Source organism: Gopherus flavomarginatus, chromosome 1, assembly GCF_025201925.1.
Source record: "Gopherus flavomarginatus isolate rGopFla2 chromosome 1, rGopFla2.mat.asm, whole genome shotgun sequence".
NCBI classification, from domain to species: domain Eukaryota; kingdom Metazoa; phylum Chordata; order Testudines; family Testudinidae; genus Gopherus; species Gopherus flavomarginatus.
The window spans coordinates 148,488,153-148,514,095 of NC_066617.1; the positions used below are offsets into that span (position 1 = coordinate 148,488,153).

General features: G+C 49.0%; 3 protein-coding genes across 4 annotated transcripts in view; 2 read left to right on the forward strand and 1 right to left on the reverse strand.

Moving 5' to 3' along the window:
* Positions 1–25,943, reverse strand: part of LOC127046670 (zinc finger protein 436-like) — a 545,929-nt gene that overhangs the window by 139,200 nt on the left and 380,786 nt on the right. The window lies entirely within an intron of this gene.
* The window catches only part of LOC127043044 (zinc finger protein 34-like), a 320,191-nt gene that overhangs the window by 115,570 nt on the left and 178,678 nt on the right, over positions 1–25,943 (forward strand). The window contains exon 7 of the mRNA XM_050936743.1: positions 13,137–13,263. Coding sequence (XP_050792700.1) covers positions 13,137–13,263 — 127 coding nt within the window. The remainder of the gene's footprint in view (positions 1–13,136; positions 13,264–25,943) is intronic.
* The window catches only part of LOC127038672 (zinc finger protein 420-like), a 130,631-nt gene continuing 121,608 nt past the window's right edge, over positions 16,921–25,943 (forward strand). The window contains exon 1 of the mRNA XM_050931438.1: positions 16,921–16,971. Within this exon, the coding sequence (XP_050787395.1) occupies positions 16,921–16,971 (51 nt within the window). The remainder of the gene's footprint in view (positions 16,972–25,943) is intronic.

Here is a 25,943-nt window from a genome sequence, read left to right on the forward strand (position 1 = left end):
GACCTTCTGGGAAAGATTTGCTGAGCTCATGGGCCTGGCCAGGGAGAATCTGGTCTGAGCCCAGAGGAAGCAGAAGGTCTGGTATGACTGCACGGCACGGGCCCATGCCTTCGCCACTGGGGATCAAGTGATGGTTCTCATCCCCGTGAGGAAAAACAAACTCCAGGCTGACTGGGAAGGACCCTTCAAGGTTGTCAAGCAACTAAATGAGGTAAATTATGTGGTGGAGCTTTCTAACTGGGCTCATCACTGTCGGGTGTACCATGTGAATATGATGAAGCCATACTATGACAGGGGGAATGTGGTGTTGGCCATGCGTGGACATTAGGAGGAGCAGGGAGATGACCCTTTAGTGGATCTATTCCCTGGGATAAAATCTGGTTCCCCCCGGAGGCAATTCCCCTCTCTGATGAGCTGATCCTGGCCTAGCCCGCTGAGAACAGAGGGGTGCTGCATCTATACCGATAGCTGTTTTCCAACTGGCCTGGATGCACTAATTTGACTGTCCACCGGGTGGAGACCGGGTCACATCCCCGTATAATATGCTCCCCTTTTCGGATCACTGGGAAAACTGCCCAGGACCTAGAAAAAGAGGTCAGGGACATGCTGGCTTTGGGGGTGATCCAGCAGTCTTCCAGCCCTTGGGCCTCGCCAGTAGTGCTAGTCCCCGAAAGGGATGGGTCGATCCGGTTCTGTGTGGACTATCGAAAGCTCAATGCCATCACCGTATCTGATGCTGTCACGGAGTGTGGGGGAGTCCACCCCTGCACCCCTCTTCCTGGGACTCTCAGTGACTCTCAGCCAGCCAGTAAAACAGAATGTTTATTGGACAACAGGAACGCAAGTTACAGCAGAGCTTGTAGGCACAGTCAGGACCCCTCAATCGAGTCCTTCTGAGGTTTCAAGGTGCTTGGATCCCAGCTTAGGATTCCCTGAATTCCCACCACCCAGCCCAAAACCGAAACTGAAACTAACCCCCTTCAGCCGGCCCCTTCCTTTGTCTAGCTTCCCGGGCAAAAGTGTTGACCTCCCACCCCCCTTGCCTAGCTCAGGTTACCTGCTCAGGTATTATCCATCCCCTAAAGTCCTCCCCTGCTCTTCCATCCCCCATGCAGACAGCCCCTACTCCATCACAGATGCCTACCCCATGCCCAGGCCTGACGAGCTCCTGGGCAGGCTTGGAGGCGCTCAGTACCTCACCACCATGGATCTTACAAAGGTCTACTGGCAAGTACCACTGGACACAGATGCCAGGCTGAAATCAACTGTTATCACCACCGCTCAGTGATGGGGGCGGCTATGGCACTAAAGTGGGGCAAGAACCTTCCATAGTACCCCGCCATCCCAATAAAGGCCTAGACCTGCTTTTTGGTTTGGGGAGTGGGCCAGTCTCTGATCACCTCCACCTTGGCTGGTTCCCACTTTAGGCAGCCGCTCCCCACCCGATGGCCCAGGTAAGATACTTCAGCCATCCCCACCTTGCACTTCTCAGCCTTTACGGTTAACCCAGCCTCCCGGAGTCGGTCCAGCACTCGTTCAACCTGAGACACATGGTCCTCCCAGGTCTGGCTGAAGACGCAGATGTCATCAATATATGCTATGGCAAAACTCTCCATCCCCCTCAGTAGCTGATCCACCAGCTGATGGAAGGTGGCTGGTGTTCCCTTGAGGCCAAAGGGCAAGGTCAGAAACTTGTAGAGCCCCCGAGGGATGATAAAGGCTGATTTCAGCCTGGCATCTGTGTCCAGCGGCACTTGCCAGTAGCCCTTGGTAAGATCCATGGTGGTGAGGTATCGAGCGCTTCCCAGCTTGTCTAGGAGCTCGTCAGGCCTGGGCATGGGGTAGGCATCGGATACGGTGATGGCATTGAGCTTTCGATAGTCCACACAGAACCGGATTGACCCGTCCTTCTTGGGGACCAGCACCACTGGCGAGGCCCAAGGGCTGGAAGACTGCTGGATCACCCCCAAAGCCAGCATGTCCCTGACCTCTCTTTCTAGGTCCTGGGCAGTTTTACCAGTGACCCGAAAAGGGGAGCATGTTATAGGAGGATGTGACCCAGTCTCAACCCGGTGGACAGTCAAATTAGTGCGTCCAGGCTAGTAGGAAAACAGCTGTCGGTATAGATGCAGCACCCCTCTGATCTCAGCGGGCTGGGCCAGGATCAGCTCATCAGAGAGGGGAATTGCCTACAGGGGGGAACCAACTTTTGTCCCAGGGAATAGATCCACTAAAGGGTTATCTCCCTGCTCCTCCCAATGTCCACACACGGCCAACACCACATTCCCCCTGTCATAGTATGGCTTCATCATATTCACATGGTACACCCGACAGTGATGTGCTTGGTTTGACAGCTTCACCACATAGTTTACCTTATTTAGTTGCTTGATAACCTTAAAGGGCCCTTCCCAGTCAGCCTGGAGTTTGTTTTTCCTCACGGGGATGAGAACCATCACCTGATCCCTGGTGGCGGAGGCACAGGCCCGTGCCGTGCAGTCATACCAGACCTTCTGCTTCCTCTGGGCTCGGACCAGATTCTCCTTGGCCAGGCCCATGAGCTCAGCAAGTCTTTCCTGGAAGGTCAGGACATACTCCACCACTGACTCTCCCTCGGGAGTGGCCTTCCCCTCCCATTCGTCTCTCATCAGGTCCAGGGGCCCCCTTACCCGCCTTCCATATAACAGTTTGAAAGGCGAAAACCCAGTAGATTCCTGGGGTACCACCCTGTACGCGAACAGCAGGTGAGGTAAGTACTTGTCCCAGTCCTGCGGGTGTTGATTCATAAATGTTTTTAGCATCATCTTTAGCTTCCTGTTGAACCTTTCCACCAGCCCGTTGGACTGGGGGTGATACGCTGAGGCCCAGTTATGCTGGACCCCACATTTTTCCCACTAGCACCGGAGCAGGGTCGACATGAAGTTGGACCCCTGGTCCGTTAAGATTTCCTTGGGGAACCCCACCCAACTGAAAATGGTCAGCAGCGCATCTGCCACAGTGTCTGCTTCGATAGAGGACAGAGCCACCGCCTTGGGGTAGCGAGTGGCAAAATCCACCACCACCAGGATGTATTTCTTCCCCGACCGGGTCGCCTTGCTGAGAGGTCCCACTATATCCATGACCCCCTTCTGGAAAGGTTCTTCTATGATGGGTAAAGGCCTCAAAACCGCTTTCCCCTTGTCCCTGGCCTTCCCCATCCTCTTGCAGGGGTCACAGGATTGGCAGTACTGTCGGACATGGGTAAAGACCCCAGGTCAGTAAAAGTTCTGTAGCAGCCTCTGCCTGGTGCTCTGGATTCCCTGGTGCCCTGCAAGAGGGATGTCATGGGTCAGGTACAGTAGCTTGTGGCGAAACTTCTGGCGACCACCAGCTGCCTCCTAATCCCCCATGACTCTACTTCCCCTGGGGGAGCCCACTCTCAGTACAGGAACCCCTTCTCCCACAGGAACCTCTCCTTGCAACCTCTCCTCATGGTCTGTACCGCACTGAGGTTAGCCCGGTCCCTGGGCTTCCCCAAGGAGGGATCTTTCTGCCACTCGGCCTGGAACTCAGCAGCTGGAACAGGGATAGGGACCTGCTCTCTCTCGTCGGCTGTGTTTGAGCCTGCAGCCTCTCTGAGCCGTGTCCCTGGGCGTTCCCCCTCCCCCACCAGGTTAAGGTCTTGCACCTCGGACAGGGTATCTTCCCCGTTGTTGGGGCGCAGTGCCCTTCGCTAACTCTGACTACGAGTTCCAACCAGAGCACTCTGGGCGTTACTTGGCCAGTCCTCGAGGTCCTCTCCCATTAACACATCTGTGGGCAAATGTGGGTGTACCCCCATGTCCTTGGGGCCCTCTTTGGCCCCCCACTTCAGGTGTACCCTCGCCATGGGCACCTTGAATGAGGTCCCGCCCACACCCATCAGGGTCAGGTAGGTGTCGGGCACCATCCGATCTGAGGCCACCACCTTGGGCTGGGAGAGTGTCAGCTCTACGCCCGTGTCCCAGTACCCGGTAATCTTCCTCCCATCTATCTCCAGGGAAACAAGGCACTCTTTCTGGAGGGGCAGCCCTGCACCCACCCTGTAAACCAAAAACTTGGAGCCTGCAGTATCCAGCCTCCCAGAGGAGCTGACCTGGGGACCTCTTCCCTCCTTCACAGGTTGTACGCTGCCAGCCCCTCTTTCCTGGGAATATTGCCCCTCATCTGACTGGGTCTTTACCCAGTCAACCCTCCGTGGGTTGGGTCTGCTCGGTCTGTCCCTGAGTTTGGGGCACTGGGCCCGTATGTGGCCTCGTTGGCTACAGTGATAGCTGCCCATGTCTCATGGGTCCCCTTGAGTGGGTCGGATGGACCTGACTCTGGATGTTCCCCTTTGGTGGGGATTCTCCATAGGCCCCCTTTGGGAGGTCCCATGGTTACTCTCTCTCTGCGTTGAGGCAGGCCTGCTCCTTTGAGACTCCGCCCTGTTATCCCCTGCCCGAGTGTCCACAAATTGGTCGGCCAGCTGGCCTGCGTGCTGCGGGTTCTCCGGCTTCTGATCCATGAACCACAGCCTCAGGTTGGACGGGCACTGCTCATACAGGAACTCCAGTATGAATAGGTCAAGCAAGTCCTCTTTAGTTTGGGTCCCAGCTGTCCACTTGCGGGCATACCCCTGCACCCGGTTGGCCAGTTGTAGGTATGTGACCTCACGGGTTTTACGCTGACTCTGGAACTTTCTCTGGTACATCTCAGGAGTCAGCCCAAACTCGCAAAGCAGGGCCTGTTTGAACAGCTCATAGTCCCCTGCCTCCGCCCCTTTCATTCGGCTGTACACCTCCACGGCTGTGGAGTCCAGTAAGGGGGTGAGAAATGAGATCCTGTCTGCAGGGCCAACCCTGTGCAGCTCACAGGCATACTCAAACACCGTCAGCAAGGTATCTATGTCCTCCCCCTCCTTACGCTGGGCCAGCAAGCACTTATCAAAGCTCTTTGTAGGCTTGGGTCCCCCCTCACTCACCGCAGCCGGGGCCCCACTGCTTGTCAGCCGGGCCAGTTCTAGCTCATGTTTACGCTGTTTCTCCTTCTCCTCCAGCTCATGTTTACTCTGTTTCTCCTTCTCCAGCTCATGCTTATGCTGGTTCTCCCGTTCCTTCAGTTCTTGCCTCCTTAACTCGAGCTTTTCCCATCTCAGCTCCCTGTCATATTCCAGCCGCATCTGCTCCACGGATGCCGAGCGTCGCCGGGAGGATCCCCTGCTGGGGGGTGAGCTTCGCCGGGAGGATCCCCTGCTGGCCTGGGGGGTCACGGTGCCCTCGGTATTCACTAGGCTCCTCCCCTCCCTTCCCCTAGGCCTAGGAAGGGGGGGTCTTGGGAAGCCCTCAGCCGCCGGCTGACCACTCCCAGCGGGGACAGACACTGGTGCCTGCGCTGCATCTGCCAGGCTGCTTCCCTCAGAGACAGGGCTCCGTTCATTGAAGCGGTCTCCCTCCTCCAGCTGGGCAATTAGCTGGTGTTTGGTGAGCCTCCCACTGCACAGCCCCCTCTGCTTGCACAGCTCCACCAGGTCACTCTTGCGCTGCTTGGCATACATCTTCCTGCTGGCCACTCACAGGCTGGGGTGCTCGCTGCTCCCCACAGTTTCCAGGGAGACCCTTAGTGCACCAGCCCTTCTTGAGGTCACCACCTCTCTGCCAGGGTCGAGCTGCAGACTCCTCCGCCCCTGGGACCGCTCGCTGCAATCCTCTGGTGGACCCTGTTACTGCAAAGTCCTTCTCACTGGGCACACACTCCCAGAGGTTAATCACCCCGTCTTTTTACTGCTCCCCAGTCACTTACTGCAGGAAGCGCCATCCACGGGGTGCAGTATATCCCACCACTGCCACCAGTTGTCACGGAGTGTGGGGGAGTCCGGTCCTGCACCCCTCTTCCTGGGACTCACAGTGACTCTCAGCCAGCCAGTAAAACAGAATGTTTATTGGACAACAGGAACACAGGTTACAGCAGAGCTTGTAGGCACAGTCGGAACCCCTCAATCGAGTCCTTCTGGGGTTTCAGTGTGCTTGGATCCCAGCTTAGGATTCCCTGAATTCCCACCACCCAGTCCAAAACCGAAACTGAAACTAACCCCCTCCAGCCAGCCCCTTCCTTTGTCTAGCTTCCTGGGCAGAAGTGTTGACCTGCCACCACCCCTTGCCTAGCTCAGGTTACAGGCTCAGGTATTATCCATCCCCTAAAGTCCTCCCCTGCTCTCCCATCCCCCATGCAGACAGCCCCTGCTCCATCACAGATGCCTACCCCATGCCCAGGCCTGACGAGCTCCTGGACAGGCTTGGAGGCGCTCAGTACCTCACCACCATGGATCTTACAAAGGGCTACTGGCAAGTACCGCTGGACACAGATGCCAGGCTGAAATTGGCCTTTATCACCCCTCGGGGGCTCTATGCATTTCTGACCCTGCCCTTCGACCTCAAGGGCGCGCCGACCACCTTCCAGCGCCTGGTGGATCAGCTACTGAGGGGGATGGAGAGTTTTACCGTGGCGTATATTGACGACATCTGTGTCTTTAGCCAGACCTGGGAGGACCACGTGTCCCAGGTTAAACAAGTGCTGGACCAACTTCGAGAAGCTAGGTTAACCGTAAAGGCTGAGAAGTACAAGGTGGGGATGGCTGAAGTATCTTACCTGGGCCATCAGGTGGGGAGTGGCTGCCTAAAGTGGGAACCAGCCAAGGTGGAGGTGATCAGAGACTGGCCCACTCCCCAAACCAAAAAGCAGGTCCAGGCCTTTATTGGGATGGCAGGGTACTATGGAAGGTTCGTGCCCCACTTTAGCGCCATAGCCACCCCCATCACTGAGCTGTGCAAGAAGGGGAAGCCAGACAAGGTGGTCTGGACCGAGCAGTGCCAGCAGACTCTCCGGGCGCTGAAGAAGGCTCTGGTTAGTGGCCCGGCTCTGGTTAGTGGCCCAGTTCTGGCAAACCCAGAATATGAGAAGCCCTTCATGGTGTTCACCAACACCTCAGACACAGCACTGGGGGCGGTGTTAATGCAGGAGCATGAAAAGAGAGAGAGACACCCCATCGTGTACCTGAGCAAGGTACCCGGGAGCAGAACTATGCTGCCATCGAGAAGGAATGCCTGGCCATGGCGTGGGCCCTTAAGAAACTAGAGCCATATCTCTTTGGGTGACACTTCACCGTGTACACCAACCACTCTCCCCTGACCTGGCTGCACCAGATGAAAGGAGCCAATGCCAAGCTCCTGAGGTGGAGCCTGCTTCTGTAGGACTATGTCATGGACGTGGTCCATGTGAAGGGAAGTGCCAACCTGATAGCAGATGCGTTGTCCCAGAGAGGGGGCCCTGCACCTCCCCAGGTCACTGGGCACAGTGACCCCGCTCAGTTCAGTCTCGAGGGGGGGAGAGATGTGATGGAGTAGGGACTGTCTGTGTGGGGGATGAGAGAGCAGGGGGTGACTTTAGGTAAGGGATGGATGCTCAGCCTGTAACCTGAGCTAGGCAGGGGGGAAGGGTGTCAGCACCTTTGCCCAGGAAGCTGGACAAAGGAAGGGACCGGCAGGCGGATGTTGGATGAGTTCAGTTTTGGTTTTGGGCTGGGTGGTTGGAATTCAGGGAATCCCAAGCTGGGGTCTAAGCTTCCTGAACCCCAGAAGGACTTGATTGAGGGGTCCTGGTTGTGCCTACAAACTCTGCTGTATCCTTTGTTCCTGTTGTCCAATAAACCTTCTGTTTTGCTGGCTGGCTGAGAGTCACTGTGAGTCCCAGGAAGAGGGGTGCAGGACCGGACTCCCCCACACTCCATCACACAGGGCAACTGCCTGCAGCCCCACAAAGCTACATTGCTCAGGCTTTAGCTTTAGCCGCAGATGATGGGGCTCAGGGCCCTGGACTTCAGCCCCATGCGCTGAGACTTCAGCTTTCTGCCCTGGACCTCAGCGAGTCTAATGCTGGCCTTGCTTGGCAGCCCCCCTGAAACCTGCTCATAGCTCCCCAGGGGACCCCAGACCCCTGGTTGAGAACCACTGCCTTACCCCACGAATCACAGCAATGTTCAGGTTACTGCCAGTCCCAAAGGACCAGTCACTTCCTTAGGTCAATTGAATCTTAGATCTTCCAACAAAGACAACACTTGTAGCCAGTTCTGTAATAACCTGTATTAAGATTTATTTAAAAGGAAACAAGAGTTGTTTACAAAGCTAAAGCAGGTAATCCTATAGATGCAGACGAGTTGCAGTCTTAAATTTCAAAGGTAATGGAAGCTTCTATAATAAGCAAGCTCTACATATTCTTTAGGACTAACCCAGGCTAAGCAGCTGGGGATCTCTTGCTTATGCCTAGAAACTTTGCCCCCCAGAGTCCAAGCAGCATACAGATAATCAGTTCCTTCTGTATGGGATTTTTCATTCCCTTCCTACCATGTGCTCTGAGCTGCAAACTCAGCTAATGGGAGGTCAAGAGCACAACAACAGTCTTGTGTCTTCTTTAACGTCCCATAATAGTCTGTCTGGTGTTGATGGACCTTTCCTGCCAGGCAGGGTGTAATGCATTCTGTTGCCAATCAGCCCTTTGCATAAGTAAAGTCTCTCTCCTGTTTGGTGATTTACAGAGCCACAGAGGCTCATAATGCAACTAGTCAGATGTTAACCCAGGCAGCAACTCACAAGCATTCAATAAAGTCTAAATACTAAACACGTTCTTATGTTCACATCTGTATGAGGAGTATCCACTCATTTGGACTCACTGGGGAATCACAGAAAGAAACAAGATGTGCTGAGGCAAGAAGGCCCAGTCTCAGAGCCCCAGGAGTCAAGCTTCCCAAAAGCTAAAACTAGGCCCAGCTGATGAAAGGGGCACTCCCAGGAGTAAAGGCTGGAGTATCAAATAACGTAGTTAACCTGAGACAGCTGCCTTGGGGACAATGACGGAGAATCCCCAGAGTGACTCCTTTGATTCTGCTCATCTCTGGCGTTTGGTTCATAGAATCACAGAACTGGAAGCGACCTCAAGAGGTAGCTAGTCCAGTCCCCTGCCCTCAAGGCAGGATAAAGTATTATCTAGACCAGGAGTGGCCAAACTGAGCCTGAGAAGGAGCCAAAATTTACCAACATACATTGCCAAAGAATCACAGTAATATGTCAGCAGTCCCCCATCAGCTCCCACCCATGGGAAGCCACAGTAATCAGCACCTCCTCCTCACACCTCCCAATCAGCTATTCACACTATGGAAGACACTTACGGGGGGATGGAGCGAGGGCACTGCAGGCTCAGGAAAGGGTGTGGGAAGTGATGGAGTCGAAGCAAGGCCTGTAGATAAGTAGTGAGCACACCCAGCACATTGGAAAGTTGGTGCCTTGTATAAGCACTGGAGTTGGTGCTTATACAAGGAGCCACACATTAAATTCTAAAGAGCCACATGTTGGCCACCGCTGATCTGGACCATCCCTGAGAGGTGTTTGTCAAGCCAGTTCTTAAAAATCCCCAATGATGGAGATTCCACAACCTCCCTAGGCAATTTATTCCAGTGCTTAACCACTCTGACAGGGAGTTTTTCCTAATGTCCAACCTAAACCTTTCTTGCTGCAATTTAAGCCCATTGCTTTTTGTCCTGTCCGCAGAGGTTAAGAAGAACAATGTCTCTGTCTCCCTCCTTGAAACAAACTTTTATATACTTGAAAGCTGATCATATCTTCTCCAGACTAAACAAACAGTTTTTTCAGTCTTCCCTCATAGGTCATGTTTTCTAGACCTTTAATCATTTTTGTTGCTCTTCTCTGGACTTTCTCCAATTTTTCCACATCTTTCCTGAAATATGGAGTCCAGAACTGGACTCACTAGTCCAGTTGAGGCCTAATCAGTGCGGAGTAGAGTGGAAGAATGACTTACTCATGTCTTGCTTACAATACTGCTGCTAATACATCTCAGAATTATACTTGCTTTTTTTGCAACAGTGTAACACTGTTGACTCATATTTAGCTTGTGATCCACTGTGACTCCCAGACCCGTTTCTGCAGTACTGCTTCCTAGGCTGTCATTTCCTGTCTCGTATGTGTGCAACTGATTGTTCCTTCCTGAGTGGAGTACTTTGGATTTGTCCTTATTGAATTTCATCCTATTTACTTCAGACCATTTCTCCAGTTTGTCCAGATGATTTTGAATTTTAATTCTATCCTCCAAAGCGCTTGCATCCCATCCCAGCTTGATATCGTCTACAAACTTGATAAGTGTAACAGAGAGACTCTGCTATTGGGAGGGTTTCGCCATGTCTCAGAGGGTTACACCCTGGTGGGAGGGGGCTAGGCCTGTACTGGAATAAGGTCCCTCTGTGCTTCATAGTGTGGCAGAACCTAGAATGTCCATTACCAGGGAAAAATGCTGGGGGCAATCGACATGTGGAAAGGACAGAAACCCTGTCTGAAATCTCTCACGTTGCCCTTCTTGCCCTGGCAGGCTACAGAATAACGTCCACGTTTCGCTCCAAATCATCCCCTCCTCCCAAGGGGAAGGAAATAGCTGCAATGGAGCTGGCTCAGGTAAGGGAGAGGAGAATTAAATGCATTGGAGAGTGGGAGCTGCTAGAGGTGGTGGGAGGCAGGAATTATCTAGGGTGCGGAATGGGGGGGAAAGGATGTGACAAACCTGCTGAGACTTGTACACTCTAGAGTGTGATGGGTTGTCACCCCAGGGTGCAGTCTGAGGGGCTTCTGGGAACTGCTGTGCCCTCTAACCCTCAAGCTGGGCCCTCTAACACTTCTCACACTGCTTTGCTGGAGATTCAGCCAGCCTCTCCAGGCCCTGTTATCAGCCAACTCGACAGCAGGTGATGCCATACACCCAGCTAAGCTACCTGAGTGCTTTACCTAAGCCACTCAAGGACAGATAGAAGACAAAAGCCAATTTCTCAGTGATAAGTGGTAGCAAACAGATCAAAGCAGATTACTTAACAAATAACCAAAACCTCAAACTAAGCCTAATGTACTATCTGGATAGAATTTTAATTAGCAATTTCTCACCCTGACTGATGATAGAAGCAGTCCACCAAGTTTCCATACACAAGCTAGAAATCCCTTTACCCTGGGACCAGCACTTCCCCCAGTTCAGTCTTTGTTCCTGAGGTGTTTCCATAAGTTTTCTTGTGTGCGGAATGAGGGCAAGAAATGGTCACACACACCGCTGATGTAGCTTTTCCATATGGTAGGAACCCTTTCTTCCAAACTCAGTTCCCAGTCCAGTTTGTTGAAAAATACAGGTACCAAAATGGAATTTATTGTCATGTGGTCTGGTCACATGCCCTAGCATGCCCTGCTGTGTCATAGTATCCATGACTAGTAGGACCAAAGAGTCGGATGCATCCAACGAAGTGGGTATTCACACACGAAAGCTCATGCTCCAAAACGTCTGTTAGTCTATAAGGTGCCACAGGACTCTTAGTCTGGATCTGTAAAAGCAGCAAACACGGCTACCCCTCTGATACATGACTAATAGGCTGGCTGAAACATTCAGAGGAAGGCTAAGCTCTTCTATGGTCCATTGTCTTTGTTGATGAGCCATCAACACTGTCTGGCTTCTTTGTTGTACCTGATACATGCAGACAAATAGGACATTCATATTCGGCCAGTCATAACTTTTCCAATGACGTCTTGCACAAAATGTGTCCTAATCATTTGATAATCATACTACTATGCTGAATGTGGGGTGTAGTGTCAGGGCCTAATTTCAAGGCACAGTAGTTGGGAATGGAACTTCCCCTGTTTGTAGAACAGGAAATGACCCTCCAGCCAGGGCTGGGAAAACTTCCCAGACTCCCAGTGCTGAAACCTGAATCTACTGACACTTCATTAGTTACCACCAATCCCAATCTTTGTGACAACTGCAAACTTTATCAGTGATGATTTTATATTCTCTTCCAGGTCATTGATAAGAATGTTAAATAGCACAGGGCCAAGAACCAATCCTTGTGGGAACCCCCTAGAAAGAAATCTACTCAAGCATGGTTTTTAATCTATTCAATGTATGCTGTGTTTATTTTGTATCTTTCTAGTTTTCTAGTCAAAATGTTGTGCTGAACCAAGTCATATGCCTTACAGAAGTCTTGCTATATTACATCAATACTATTAGTTGCAACCAAACTTTTTATCTCATCCAGTAAGGATATCCAGTTAGTTTGATTGGATCCGTTGTCTCTGAACCTTTGTTAATTGGTATTAATAATATTACCCTCCTTTAATTCTTTATTAATTAAATCCATATTCACTGCTCCATTATCTTGCCCAGTATCAATGTCAGACTAACACTCTTGTAATTAGCTGGATTATCTCTTTTACACGTTTAAAATATTGGCACAGCATTAGCTTTATTCCAGTCTTCTGGAATTTCCCCAGTGTTCCAAGTCCTAATTAAAATCAACATTAACAGTCCTCCACACTCCTCCACCAGCTCTTTAAAACTCTTGGATACATGTTATCTGGACCTGCTTCTTTAAACCTGTCTAACTGTAATAGCTGCTGTTTAACATCCTCGTGAGTTATTGTTGGGATGGAAAGACTGTCATCATCAACATCTTATGATATGAGTTACATCATCTATTTTTCTCCAAATCCAGGAGAGAAATATTTATTGAATACTTTTACCTCTTCTGCAGTATTTTGATAATTTTGCCATTTCCATCTAGTAATTCACCACTACCATTGTTAGGATTAATTTTGTACTTAATATACTTTTTAAAAACTTCCTTCTTATTTTCATTGTTTGGTCATTGATTTCTGATAGCTTCCCTTACCAATTTTCTACAATTCTGACTTTCTAACTTATATTCTTCACTGTTAACTTCCCCTTTCTTCCATATATTTTATTTGGAGAGTGTTGGGATTCCTACCAGGGAGCCACCATCAGGGTCCAGAGCCAGCCCCATCGCCTATATCAAGCCCTGGCTAGTAGCTATGTGATAAATGTGACGACCCTGCCTCCGTCTATCAGCTGGGAGACAAAAAGATTCTCTCTTTCCACCCTCTGATGCCTCCTGGCTGCTCTAAGCAAGGTGGGGTGGGGATCTGTTAACATGTGCCTCCCAGAGCTTCCATTTACCTGGCACTGCTGTTCCGTGAATAGTGGGGTTGTGAGTGGGGCAGCAGGCACTAAGTGTTGGATCCTTTCTCTTTCAGGGGCCGGTGACCTTCGAGGAGGTGGCTGTGTATTTCATCAGGGAAGAGTGGGCTCTGCTGGACCCCGCTCAGAGAGCCTTCTACAGGGATGTAATGCAGGAGAACTATGAGACGGTGGTCTTGCTGGGTAAGGAGTCCTGTCTCCTGGGTTATTAGAAGCTGTGGGGGGTCTCTAAAGAACCTGAGTAGTAATAACTTTATACATTTATTCAGCATACATGTTTTGACAAGTTTCCTTGCCCCCCATTTTTTGCCGTATCTCCTACCCACTAGTATCATTTTTGGACATGTGCTTTTTTGGTGCCGTCAGTCATTTTAAAATTGCATTTAATGTATCTTTATTGGCTACATTAATAACTATATTACTAACTGTAGCTTTCATGCCTTTTCCTCATTTTAAGAGGAAAATATGCCACCTGTAGCATTCTAAATTGAGTAAATAGGTGTATGACTCATGCATAGCTTGTGTGACAGTTAGATGAGCTCCTCTTTTGATAGGAGAGCGTATAATGTTTCCAATCAGGACCCCACCGGTGCAGGGAGAACAAAGATGTGGGAGGGGAGGGGAAGCGGGGGAGTAGATAATTCGGGGGTGCCCAGATGTGGAGAGGATGTGTGCAGGGTTAGAGCTAAGAAGCAGCAGGGAGGGAGGAGGTAGTGAGAGATGAAGAGAGAACACAAGAAGCTCCCAAGGTGCCGGGAGGTGGTGCTGGCTGAGAGTAATGGGAAGAAGTGGAGAGGAGTGTGGAGGAAGGGCACTAAGGAAGTGGCTCAGTCTCATGTTGAAGCTACATGACCTATCCTTGTGGAAGAGTGGGATCCCTTGGGGGTCTGGCACACTCAAGGGGCACCTCCCAAGGACTGTTTAAAAGCCAGGGCATTGCACCGATCCTATGGATCCGTGACAGTGTGCCAGAGGTTAAGCCTTCTGGAGAAAAGCTATAAAACATCAAAAGGGTCTAAAAGTGTATTTACCGTCATCCCCTCATCAATCCTCATGGGAATCCTTGTTCAGTTCCAAAGTGTATTAAAACCTTTGTCTAAGGCTTACGTCTTGCTTATCAGGCCATGCCAGTTTTGTTAGAGGGCTTTCCCTTCACCCTTCCACTTCCCTGGTTCTTGTCATGCAGACAGCAAGCAGCAAAAGACCAGAAGTCTGAAGCACAGAGAATGCGATGTTTATTGGGTCTATTTCCAAGCAAGCATATTCCACTACCCTAATTAACTTACACCTAGAAAAATTTATTATACAGCAGACAGAAACAATTAGAGAACCAGACTGATTAACAAGGTAAAAGTGGTGGCCATAAAGATAAAACAATACAGAAATGAAGGTTTCAGAACCACAACCACTGATAAGTGATTTCTTGCCAGACAAGCTGTTATCAAACTAAGTTTTCTTTAACTATCTTAAGATCTTTTTCTTTATCTGGTGGTGATGGGCACTGTTCAGACATGATTGTCTTCCTAACAGCCCAATAGCACCTTATGTCAGTGTGACTGGTTTGGGATGTGAGGATGTGACCCTTCGCTTCCCAGCTTATGGCTGCCACTACTGCTTAGCCAAAGGCCTTAGCCTAAGAACAAGGCCTCAGAAAATCCTAGTGAGAGAAGGCCCATAGACAGGCAGACTGTGATTTTGATTCTTAGCTAGTTACAGGGGTATAAAGACAAAGTGATAAAAATACACCAAAGTTCTTAAAGTACAGGCTTTACAGGCAGGCCTGAATATCTCTATTCTAACAGTGGCTTCTGCTCCTTCCCCTATTCTGTGTCTGTCTTGTCTATTTAGATGGTAAATTCTTCACGGCATAGGCCATCTACTGTTCTTTGTACTTTGCCTAACACAATGGGGACCCACTGTTAGTTGGTCCTTAGACACTAAAGTAATGAATATAATTTATTATAACAACAACTCTCCTGCCACTTTGAGCCAAGGAAGATGGCCTTGGGATGCGTAGCCTTATTTGGGGTGTATTAGTAATGTTGATTTGATTTACCAACTTAATTTAATTTGTTTTGTAATTAATTTAATTAATAATAATACTTAATCATTTATATTAATTAATGTGGGTTTAGGCTCACCAGTTCATTTGAGCAGAAGATAAAAGTTCATGTTTTGAATCAGATTCCACAGAATTTATAAAGGCGCCTTCACGGATATGACAGGAAGCTCACACTGAGACAGATATAGTCATAAAAACTTTTTATTAAAATCAGTGAAATAGTAAGTAAATTGTAAAACAGTTAGAGTTACAGAGTTACAATTTTATTACTTTTTTTCAAGAAATACATATGATAATACAATATTATGTGCTGCAAACTTTGGTTAATATTCACACTCTGTTTTGATAAACTGGTGTTGGCCTTGCCTCTGGTGGTTCCGGTTTCACAGCTCTTGCAGAGGAAGCTAATGCGAAGAGCTGTCAAGGCTACTTTAGAATTTACTTTTTAATTCCACTAAATAATCTAATACACAAACTAAAATAAAGTTTAGAGAGACCAAGCTTAGTCGAGTCCCGTTTGAACTTAAAGTTTGAAAAGAAGGTAAGTGCTGCCTGTTACTGGTTAATAGCTGTCGTAGATGGACAACATCAATACGTAGTTGAAGATGGTGAAGTGTAGTGAAGAAGGAGCAGGTTAAGATCGGGGTGGGGGTACCATAGTGAGGTAGGTTATAGAAATAAAGGCTGGAAATCCTTCCGCTTATGCCCAAATTTCACTCTTCCCCCATAGAAATGTTAGGGTACACTTATTCCATAGGCAAATATGTATGTGCATATGGGTGACAGGTATCTGCGCACTTGTGGTGTACTTGTTAAGTCTGTGGGTACAACTTAGAAAAATCCCCTATGCCATTCTTCATTGTCTATTGGTCTAGGTAAAGGATCTTAGACCTAAGCGTAGGCACTTTATTTCGGTATAGGAAGAACAAGTTTAAAAGGTCATCTTTGCTTTTCTGGGTAAAAGAACACAGGATATAGATATGCTAACTTTGCTTTAGCTTAAAATGCAGGTTTTTGGCCTGTAGGTTTCTTACATTACAGACAAACTTACTTTTAATATGAATTAATAAACCTACCACAATACAGTACTTCTACGAAAAGATATATTTGTACAGGCAAGCAGATTAATCCTGAGGGCTACAGACGTTACTGCTTAAAAATGAGATGGGGTTAAAACCATGGAATATTCTTTGTGACATTTATCCCACAAATTCCACTGACCTCCCTTGTTTTCTTTGCCTGCAGTAAGGTTTCCAATTTCCAAACCTCATGTGATCTCGCAGCTGGAACGAGGGGAAGAGCCATGGGTCCTGGACCTCCAGGGCGCTCAAAAAAAAATGCTCCTGAGAGCTGCCTTCACAGGTGAGGAATTGGTTAAACAACTCAACAACTGTTTAGGAATGCAGGAAACATTTGGTATGCCCTACAAAGACCCTGTGAGCTCTTCAAATTCAAGATTGTTCCATGCAGATGTGGAGTCATTATGGCAGATGTCACTCATGGCTTCCCTCGTATTCTGATTGACAACTGTCAGCAGGTCCCTCCCCAATCTTGCTTTCCCCTGAGAGTTATAGTGCAATGAGGACCCAGAACTGATCCCTTCCCCTCTTCTCTGTGGAAGGATTTGGGGAAAATCAGCTCCTGATAAGTTTGATCTCTCCCACATAAATTTTGGTTTGTTCATCCCTTTTTCCATTCCTCTCTCTGAGATTTCCTTTCTTTCTGGTGCAGAGAGTGACGTATGTCTGGATTCTCCCTGTCTCCCACCTGGTGATGAGATGGAGAGTGAGGACGAGGAGGAGGAACCCCAGCAGGAAGACGCTGTGCAAGTAGAACCGCATTGGATGTTATCAGGAAGATTCAAAGGGAATGTTTCCAGGAGTTGTGCACTCCCAGAAAACACAAAATCCTGTAAGACTCAGCAGAGGCCAGAGGAAAACTACAGTAGCAACTCAGACCTTATTCCATGAGACAGAATCAACTTGGAAGAGACATGCTACACCTGCCATGAGTGTGGGAAAAGCTTCAGTTGGAGCTCACACCTTATCAGACATCAGAGAATCCACATGGGGAACTGCCCTTCACCTGCACTGAGTGCGGGAAAAGCTTCAATCAGAGCTCTGCCCTGAGCACACACAGGAGAATCCACACAGGCGAGAAACCATATGGATGTGCTGAGTGTGGGAAAAGCTTCAATCAGATCTCAGATCTTATCAGACATCAGAGAATCCATACAGGGGAGACGCCCTACACATGCTCTGAGTTTGGGAAAAGCTTCAATCAGAGCTCTGTCCTGAGTACACATAGGAGAATCCACACAGGTGAGAAACTGTATGGATGCTCTGAGTGTGGGAAAAACTTCAATCAGAGCTCTGCCCTGAGTACACATAGGAGAATCCACACAAATGAGAAACTGTATGGATGCTCTGAGTGCGGGAAAAGCTTCAGTCATAGCTCTGCCCTGAGCACACATCAGAAAATCCACACTGGGGAGAGGCCCTACACATGCTGTGAGTGTGGGAAAAGCTTCAGTCAGAGCTCACACGTCATCAGACATCAGAGAATCCACACAAGGGAGACACCCTACACGCGCTTTGAGTGCGGAAAAAGCTTCAGTCAGAGCTCTGCCCTGAGCGCACACTGGAGAATCCACACAGGAGAGAGACTCTACACATGTTCTGAGTGCGGGAAAAGCTTCAATCAGAGCTCAAGCCTTATTAGACATCACAAAATACACGAGTGAACTGTTATAAATCCTTTGACTACAGCTGGCCAAAGATGTGGGGTTTTGGAGGGTTTTTTAAAATCACATTTGCTAATTCCCACATAGTGATTTTTACACCATCTTCACCATGGTTTCTCAGCTCCCCCAGATGAGTTGCCTGCTTCTGCCTTTTGCAGCTCACCCTTTTTCTATCAACTCCTTTCCTTCTGAGTCGTAGAAGTGTGTCTCCCTCCAGCCATGAATGTTCATCAGCTCCAGGTGGGGGAGAGAGAGGTTTAATGCAACAAGCTACATTGAGGCAAAAACTATCTGTTCCGTACATCCACTAGGACTGTACATGGCTATGGCTGCTCAAGATCTTGGGGTAAAAAGACAATTATAGTTGTAGAGCCGATGCAGCCCAGGCCTGGAACAGCCTTCCAAGGGGAGTAGTGGGAGCAAAAGACATATCTGGCTTTAAGACTAAGCTTGATAAGTTTATGGAAGGGATGGTATGATGGGATAGCTTAATTTTGGCAATTGATCTTTGATTACCAGCAGATAAGTATGCCCAGTGGTCGGTGATGGGATGTTGGATGGGATGGGATCTGAGTTACTGCAGAGAATTCTTTCCTGAGTGCTGGCTGGTGAGTCTTGCCCACATGCTCAGGGTTTAGCTGATCGCCATATTTGGGGTCGGGAAGGAATTTTCCTCCGGGGCAGATTGGCAGAGGCCCTGGAGGTTTTTCACCTTCCTCTGCAGCGTGGGGCATGGGTCACTTGCTGGTGTATTCTCTGCAGTTTGAGATCTTCAGACCATAATTTGAAGACTTCAATAACTCAGACATAGGTTAGGGGTTTGTTAAAGAAGTGGATGGGTAGGGTTCTGTGGCCTGCTTTGTGCAGGAGGTCAGACTAGATGATCATATTGGTCCCTTCTGACCCTAAAGTCTATGAGTCTATATCTGAGTGTAGTGGTTGGCATTAGCTTTCCCCTTGACCTGACCTAAACTCCATCCCTTTCCCTAGTCTTAACAAACCCTGAGTATCACGGTTATACTGTTCCCTCATTTCAAAGCCATTGTTAGTCATCAGGTTCCTCCTTCGAGAACAAATTGTTTCATTCCCAGTTGCTCTGATGTTTCTTGAGGTTGTACTGAAGAGCAGATATTTTTACTACCATTTTCCTCACTTAAATATATTGAACTGTAAGAAAGAGCAGGAACAGGGCAGGGATAGGAAAAAATGTCGTTTCACCTGCTGTTACAACAGAAGAATATAGGGTAAGTCAGAGGGATTCCCTTATTCCCCATCACCATCCCAATCCCCCTGTTGTTCAATTGATTAGGTCAATCTTTTCTTCTAAAGGGCTGGGAACAGGATTCCCTAGTAAATGACTTGGAACTAAGTAAAATACCCATGCATTTGGCTCCCAAAGCAATTCTGGCTCATGCCCTGCAAAAAGTTGCTCCTGAAGATTGCTCCTTCCTAATCAGCTGCATTTTCCCTATTATTTGGGAAATGCAATCCCTTTCTAGGTAGAGATGGGAAAAATGGAAGTGACGTTTCTGTTCAGCTCACCCCTGGGAGATGCTGCAAATGTGTAGAAAATGAAATCCATGTTGAATGTGATATAGCTGCAGAAAGATACATATTCTTAATAGACACCTGCGTTTTGGTGTCTTACAGGGATTCTAAGCCATACTTGAATTTAGTTCCTATTTTAAATCTGTCACCGGAGTAAAGAAATAAAAGGGCATAGTAGTGGGAGTTGTACCTCACTATCACTACTGATCTGTTGTGCGGTGGGTGAAGAATTCACGCCAGAGAAGTGTAAAATTACTCCAAGTAAGGTCAAAGATTTGACAAGAACTCAGGTAGAAATTGCTGGTAGTGGTGGTTGATTTTCACCCCAGAGATGGAAGCTACGGTGACCTGTGGCCAAGGTCAACTATTTTAGAATGCTGCTCCCTAGTTAAGTGGCATTGATCACACTCCTAAAGGATGCCATGATTGAATTGGGAACAACAGTCTTTTACCATTTGGATCCAACGGTAGATGAAGCACAGAGAGAAACAACTGATTCCTTCAGAGCCATTCCATGCCTATGGGTCCCAGTCTGGCTGCCTTGTTGGACAAGAAGCACTTCCATGCTGGGCAAATGATGGTAGCCAATGGGGGAATATATCAGATTCCAAGTTTAGACTTCAGGATACATGAATGCTGAGTCCAGAGTCTGTGGTTTGATCTCTTAGGGCAGGTCTACGCTACCCACCAGATCAGCGGGTAGTGATCGATCTATCAGGGGTCAATTTATCGTGTCTAGTCTAGATGTTATAAATCAATCTCTGAGCTCTCTCCCATTGACTCTGGTACTCCAGGTACTCCAGTACCGCGAGAGGCGCAAGCGGAGTCAACAGGGGAGCAGCAGCAGTTGACTGAGCACCGTGCAGATGCCGAGATAAGTCGACCTAAATACATCGACTTCAGCTGTGCTATTCCCGTAGCTGAAGTTGCATATCTTAGATCAATCCCACCTCCTAGTGTAGACCTGTGCTTAGTTTTGCTCTTGAGTCTAATGCATTTGTATCACTTCTCCACCACCTGCTTCTTTGAAAGATTAGAAAGTGTGAAAATAGAGCACAGGTGGTTCTACTTGCTCAGCATCTTGCTGCTGGGGTTTGCCCTCCTCATTCTCACTCACCATCCCAACACCTGATGGGAGACAGAGAGAATGAGACATAGGTCACTCCCTGTGCCTGAGAGAAAGGAAATCTATGCCATTACCTGGTTCCTAAACTGTAGCTACAGTTCCTACTCCAGGTGGATCCAAAGCCCAAGAGGTGCAGAGATCCAACCCCTTATTATCTTAGAAACACTTTATTCCTTTTTCTATTTTTTGTCTGTTTCTTCTTATGAACTTGGACACCTCCCAGCCTTTCTATCAAATTGGCGTGTAACAGTGCGACTCGGTGAGGGTGTGAACACCTCTGAAATCTACAACGGGAAGATGTTAGGAAGTATAGTTCCCCAAATCTTAATTGCCCTAAAACCCTGCCCTATGAAATGACTGAATGCATGGTCCTAACCTATGGAAGCATTGCAAAGAATTGAGCGGTCAGATATGTATTGTTCAGCGAGACCAGTTTGAACTTCTTTTACTAATGTCTCTGTAAGGTCTGTATGCATTCTGGGGGGAGAGGGTGAGGAGAAGTATTAGCTACACGAGTGAAATCTAAGGAGAAAACTGTAATTAGCTTTGAGGTTATGGGCTAAATGTAAGCAATAATTTGATTTTGGCTTTGAAATATTCAGCTGGTTAAATTTGGGTTGCACTACCTGGGTAAAAAAACTCTGATTGGGGTTTCGGCATCACTAAATGTGCACCTGCCTTCTTGGGTTGCTCTTTTAGAATTTATAGGGGTTGATTTTCTGCTGCATTAATCTGATGGTTGGACTAAATAGATGACTTGATTCCAATGCAATATCCTTGTTAACTCATTGATCTACTGATTTGACCTGAACTTTATCACTGTATTGTTTAACCCTTAGCTGAGTGGTGTCTATAGTCATTTAACCTTAGTGACATGCTCTTGGATTTATTTGTTCATGTTAATAAACATTTAACTGGTATACTGAGTCATTTCTTTCAATAAGCAATAGGGGCTGGAACTTTTCTCTGTATGTTTAATTCAATCTCCATTTTCTTCATTTCATACTGTTCTAAGTTAAGGAATGTGCACAACAAAAACTGATACAAACCTGTTGCTGCACCATTCTGTGCCTATCCAGCAGGAGTAGAGAACAAACCCCTTCTGGAGCAGGGATTGTCACACTGGACTGTAAATACAGACGCATGTTCCCAAGGTTTGCTGTCTTTCTTCAATCATGGCATAAAGGTGACACCTACAGCTGCTTGTAATCACATCTGGCAGGAAGGAGACCCCTATGTGCAGTGCCTTGGGAGGCAGGGGAATCTGGGAGACCCTGGACACTGGGGGCTATTTACCCAGAGCTCAGGAGCAATCTACTCATGGTGATGCAGTAGAAAAGAGCTGAGTGCTGCTTTCCCCACTTATTTCTCCTTGTCCCCTTTCAATCTCTCCCCCTTTCTTTCCCCTCTCCCCATCCTCTGGCAGGAAGACCTGGTCACTTCCCTGCTCCCAGAGGTGCTCGCTCTCCCATAGCTGGATTGGCCCCTGCGAGTGCTAATAGGAGCAAGAGCCTGGGTGTGTGTCAGTCCCTGCAGTGTTTCCGGGACACACCGAGGCAGCAGGAGGAGCAGAGATGGGGCTAGTTCCCATCTCAGAAAGTCCCTGGCCTGGTGAGTGCAGCAGCTGCAGCCCGAGTTGGGCTTGAAGGGGCTGGGGCAGCAGGGATTGGTAGGAAGGAAGGCAGAAAAAGAGCCATGGGGCAGCTTCTGGTGGCCGGGCTCTGTAAGGTACAAGACATTGCTGATGCTGGTGCTGCTGCCTCCAGGTTGAGCTGGGAGCCCGGGCTGAGCTCTGGGCTGCTGCTCTGGTCCCAGAGGGGCTGGGCCAGGGACAGACTCACAGAAGCACTTTCTGTGCCCATCTGAGGTGGAGACTTTCTCCAGCTGGACCCAGTCCCAGGCTCTGCTGCCCCTGGCCCAGAGCTGCAGGCCTCAGGGGCCAGACAGACTCCAGGGCCAGCACTGGGTGGGCAGGCAGAGACTGCCCAAAGGCTCCGGGAGCAGCTGGTCTCACAGTCCCTGGGGATCTGCTCCTGGGCAGGGAACATTCCTAGGCAGGACCTGGACAGCGATGGAGCCACTGTCCTCATGCTGCCTCAGGTGTGGTGTGAGAAACTGCTATCTGTGAATTTCCTACTCAGAGTGCACTGAGCAGTCTCAGTAACATCTGCTGAAGCCACTTCCCCCTACTCTGCCCTTACTTGGAATCAGATTCTGTGGACTCCTGTTTACAGGGGTTAAAAAGGGGCAAAGGGGGCAAATTGGAGGAGGGGGTGGAAATTGATTGGTCGGGAGGTCAAGCAGCTGGAGGCAGGGTTAAGAGAGGGGTCGAGGGGTAAAATCAGGGCTGTGGGGGGAAAGGAGCTGGGGTTAAGCCCAGGGGGAAGGCACTGCCAGATGGTGACAGAGAGCAAAACCCTTGCACAGGCAGGGGCAGAGGGGGTAACAGTTACCTCGGTGGACTGAGACCCCATTGTTTGCAAAAATAGGGTCTGGAGGCAGAAGGGCTTTTTTATTTCCCCTCCCACAGACAGCACCTCTCAGCATGGGCTTCCCAGGGCTGGGTTCTTAAAGGTACAGGCACCCCAAAGCCTAGTCACTGCAGCTCCTCTCTGTCTGATGTAACCTACTGAGGTGCTGTAGGAGACTTAATCCAGTTAAATTCTTTACAGAACCAAAGAATCCTGTATCCATGTATCTGATGCACAAAGTCTCAGAGCAGGTCACATATTTGTCTTATCTGCTGCTGGGACTCCCTGAATTCCTCGTATCACTGCCTCATTTAGCTTTGTTACTGTGCAGATGCATGTCCCTGTTCTATTCAATTTCTATGTTACTGGGATACAGCAGGGCCAGGGAGCAGAGGGACAATGGTCTTGTTGAGCGCCAGGACGTGGGCAGGCACTAGCACTGCTCACTGCTAATAGCCCCTCCCCCAGCCTAGGGAGGAGCTACTAAACTCAGAACCCAACCAAGTTCGGGGGACAATAAAGACAGTAACAGGAACAGGTGTGGGGGTCAAAGGCCCATAACTAGGGAACCAGAAGAGGACAGTGAGCAGAGGACGCCGGACAGCGCCCGTTGCTCCTCGAAGGCATGCAGAAAGCCAGCTGAGGCTGCTCAGAGGAACTCTGTCTGGGTGCATGGATAAAGGAATGAAAAACAGCCCCCTGGTTGCAAGACTCTCCCCCCTCACCAACCTCCTCTCCCTGGTGTTACCAGTGCCACCATGGCCAGGAGGAGGTTGACAAGGTGGTCCCGTGACTTCATAAGGCCTCAGATCGGGTGTGCATAAATAAACAAGTGTGGGGAAAAGTACAGCCAGAACCTCAGTAAGAGGACTGGGGGCTCAGGGATGCAGAGTGTGGGAGGGGACTCAGGGCAGCGGGTTGGGGTGCAGGAGGGTAGAGCAGGGGGCTCAAGGCAGAGGTTAGGGGGCTCAGGGCAGGGGGGTGGGGTGGAGGGTGCAGGAGGAGTTTGGGATATGGGCTCTGGCACGGCACCATATACCTCAAGTGGCTCTGAGGTGGCAGCAGTGTGTAGCGAGGGTAAGGCGGGCTTCCTGCCTGCCCTGGCCCCGTGTCATTCCCAGAACTGGCCAGCATGTCTAGCAGTAGCTTGTGGGGGTGGGGTAGGCGGCTCTGCCATGTGCTGCCCTTGCCTGTGGCTACCAACCCTGAAGCTTCCATTGGCTGCAGTTCCCCATTCCCAGCCAATGGGAGCTCTGGGGGGCGGCTCCTGCAGGCGAGGGCAGCGCATGGAGCCCTCTGTCCCCATCTCCCCCTGTCACCGCATGCCCTGGGCCTGGCAATCCCTTGGGCCACATTGAAAGCCCTGATGGGTCTGGCCCACAGTTTGCCCTCCCCTGATCTATACACACCCCTGAGACACTATCAACTCACTCCCCATCCCAAGTAAATCCCCTTCTGCTCCTTTCATGTAAATGCCAGGGATACTCCCTCACGCTATGTCCCTGTCGCCTCAGGCAAACTCTCAGCTCCTGAAGCCTCTGTCACTCACCTGGCGCCCCATGGGTCAGTCCTACCCTGGCTGCTGGAGCTGAGACAGTGCAGGAGCCTTCCCTGGGGCCACAGACCTGCGGCTTTAGGAGACAGATTGTCTGAGACATCCAAATGTTGGAAACCATATGGCTGCCCTTTAAATCAGGGACCTGATCCAGTGCTGAAACTGAGCTGCCAGAATCCCCGCCTCAGAGTCCGGTGCCCCAGATTACAGCCTGCAAATAGTCATGTGAAACTAATTCCTGTTCTCCTTGCATCACAACTGAGGGTGGAAACACCCCTCCATTGCCATAGGGTGTGTGGGCCTCATGCACCATGCAGCCATTCATGGAATGAGCCCTTCTACCAGCAGCCCTGTGCCAGGCACAACAGCCCCAAAGGGGCCATGCTGGGCTATTTACACTATCCCTGCAGATGTGCAGCATGTCTGATTGCAACTGGGAAGCCAGGCTTTGCTACCAGGGAAGTCAGGGCCTGGCTCCATTCTCTATGCAGACCGTGCTGCTATTTATACCAAGAAATGCTGCATTGGACAAGTGAAATCAATTCCAAAGCTCCCTTTCATCAGCCCCAGAAATTCATTTAAACTTAGGTTTGGCAGCAGAGAATGAAACAAACGTGTCTGTGAACAGAGGAGAGTCGAGCTCAATCCCTTATCCCCATAAATGTGCAAACCAGGAGCCTGCTGCTTTGCATTCCTGATGTTCTGGCTGCATCGTGTGGCCATTCAGTGTCACTCCTTTTAACTAAGCAATGTTTTTTTTTCATAGAAACCATATTATCCTCACAGACACACATGAGCAGATTGATGTACAAAGCGAAGTTGATTGTGAGGCAGTTTTGGAGGGAGAAAGGAACATTTGCAGCATTACTTTATTATTGTGTTGCACCTCACACACACACAGTGAAAATAAGCTTCATTCCTTGAGCTACCCACAAACTTCCCAGGAATGAAATAAACAACTTTACGTTCAAGGAATTCGGTGAATTAAATAATATTAAAAATATGTTCTGGGCAACGCATGGAAAAGTCATTGCATTGAACAACTCACTTGATATAGGTAATGTACCACATGATATTTAAAGGCGTTAAGAAAGATGTGCTTATAAATTAATGTGTTGTGCCATTTACACATACAGAAGACACAGAAGAAACTGAATCATTTGAGCTAACATTTCCACTTTCCCACAGCATGTTAGTTCTGAAGGTTGTTTTAATTTGTTTATTTTCTTGGAACCAGAAATGAGGAAAGAGAACACTGGAGTCAGTGGAATTACAGCAGGAAGGGATAAGTCTCATGATTCGTCTCTAACCAAAGGATTTGTAAACAGAGCGATAATGTTACTGAATGATCTGACTAA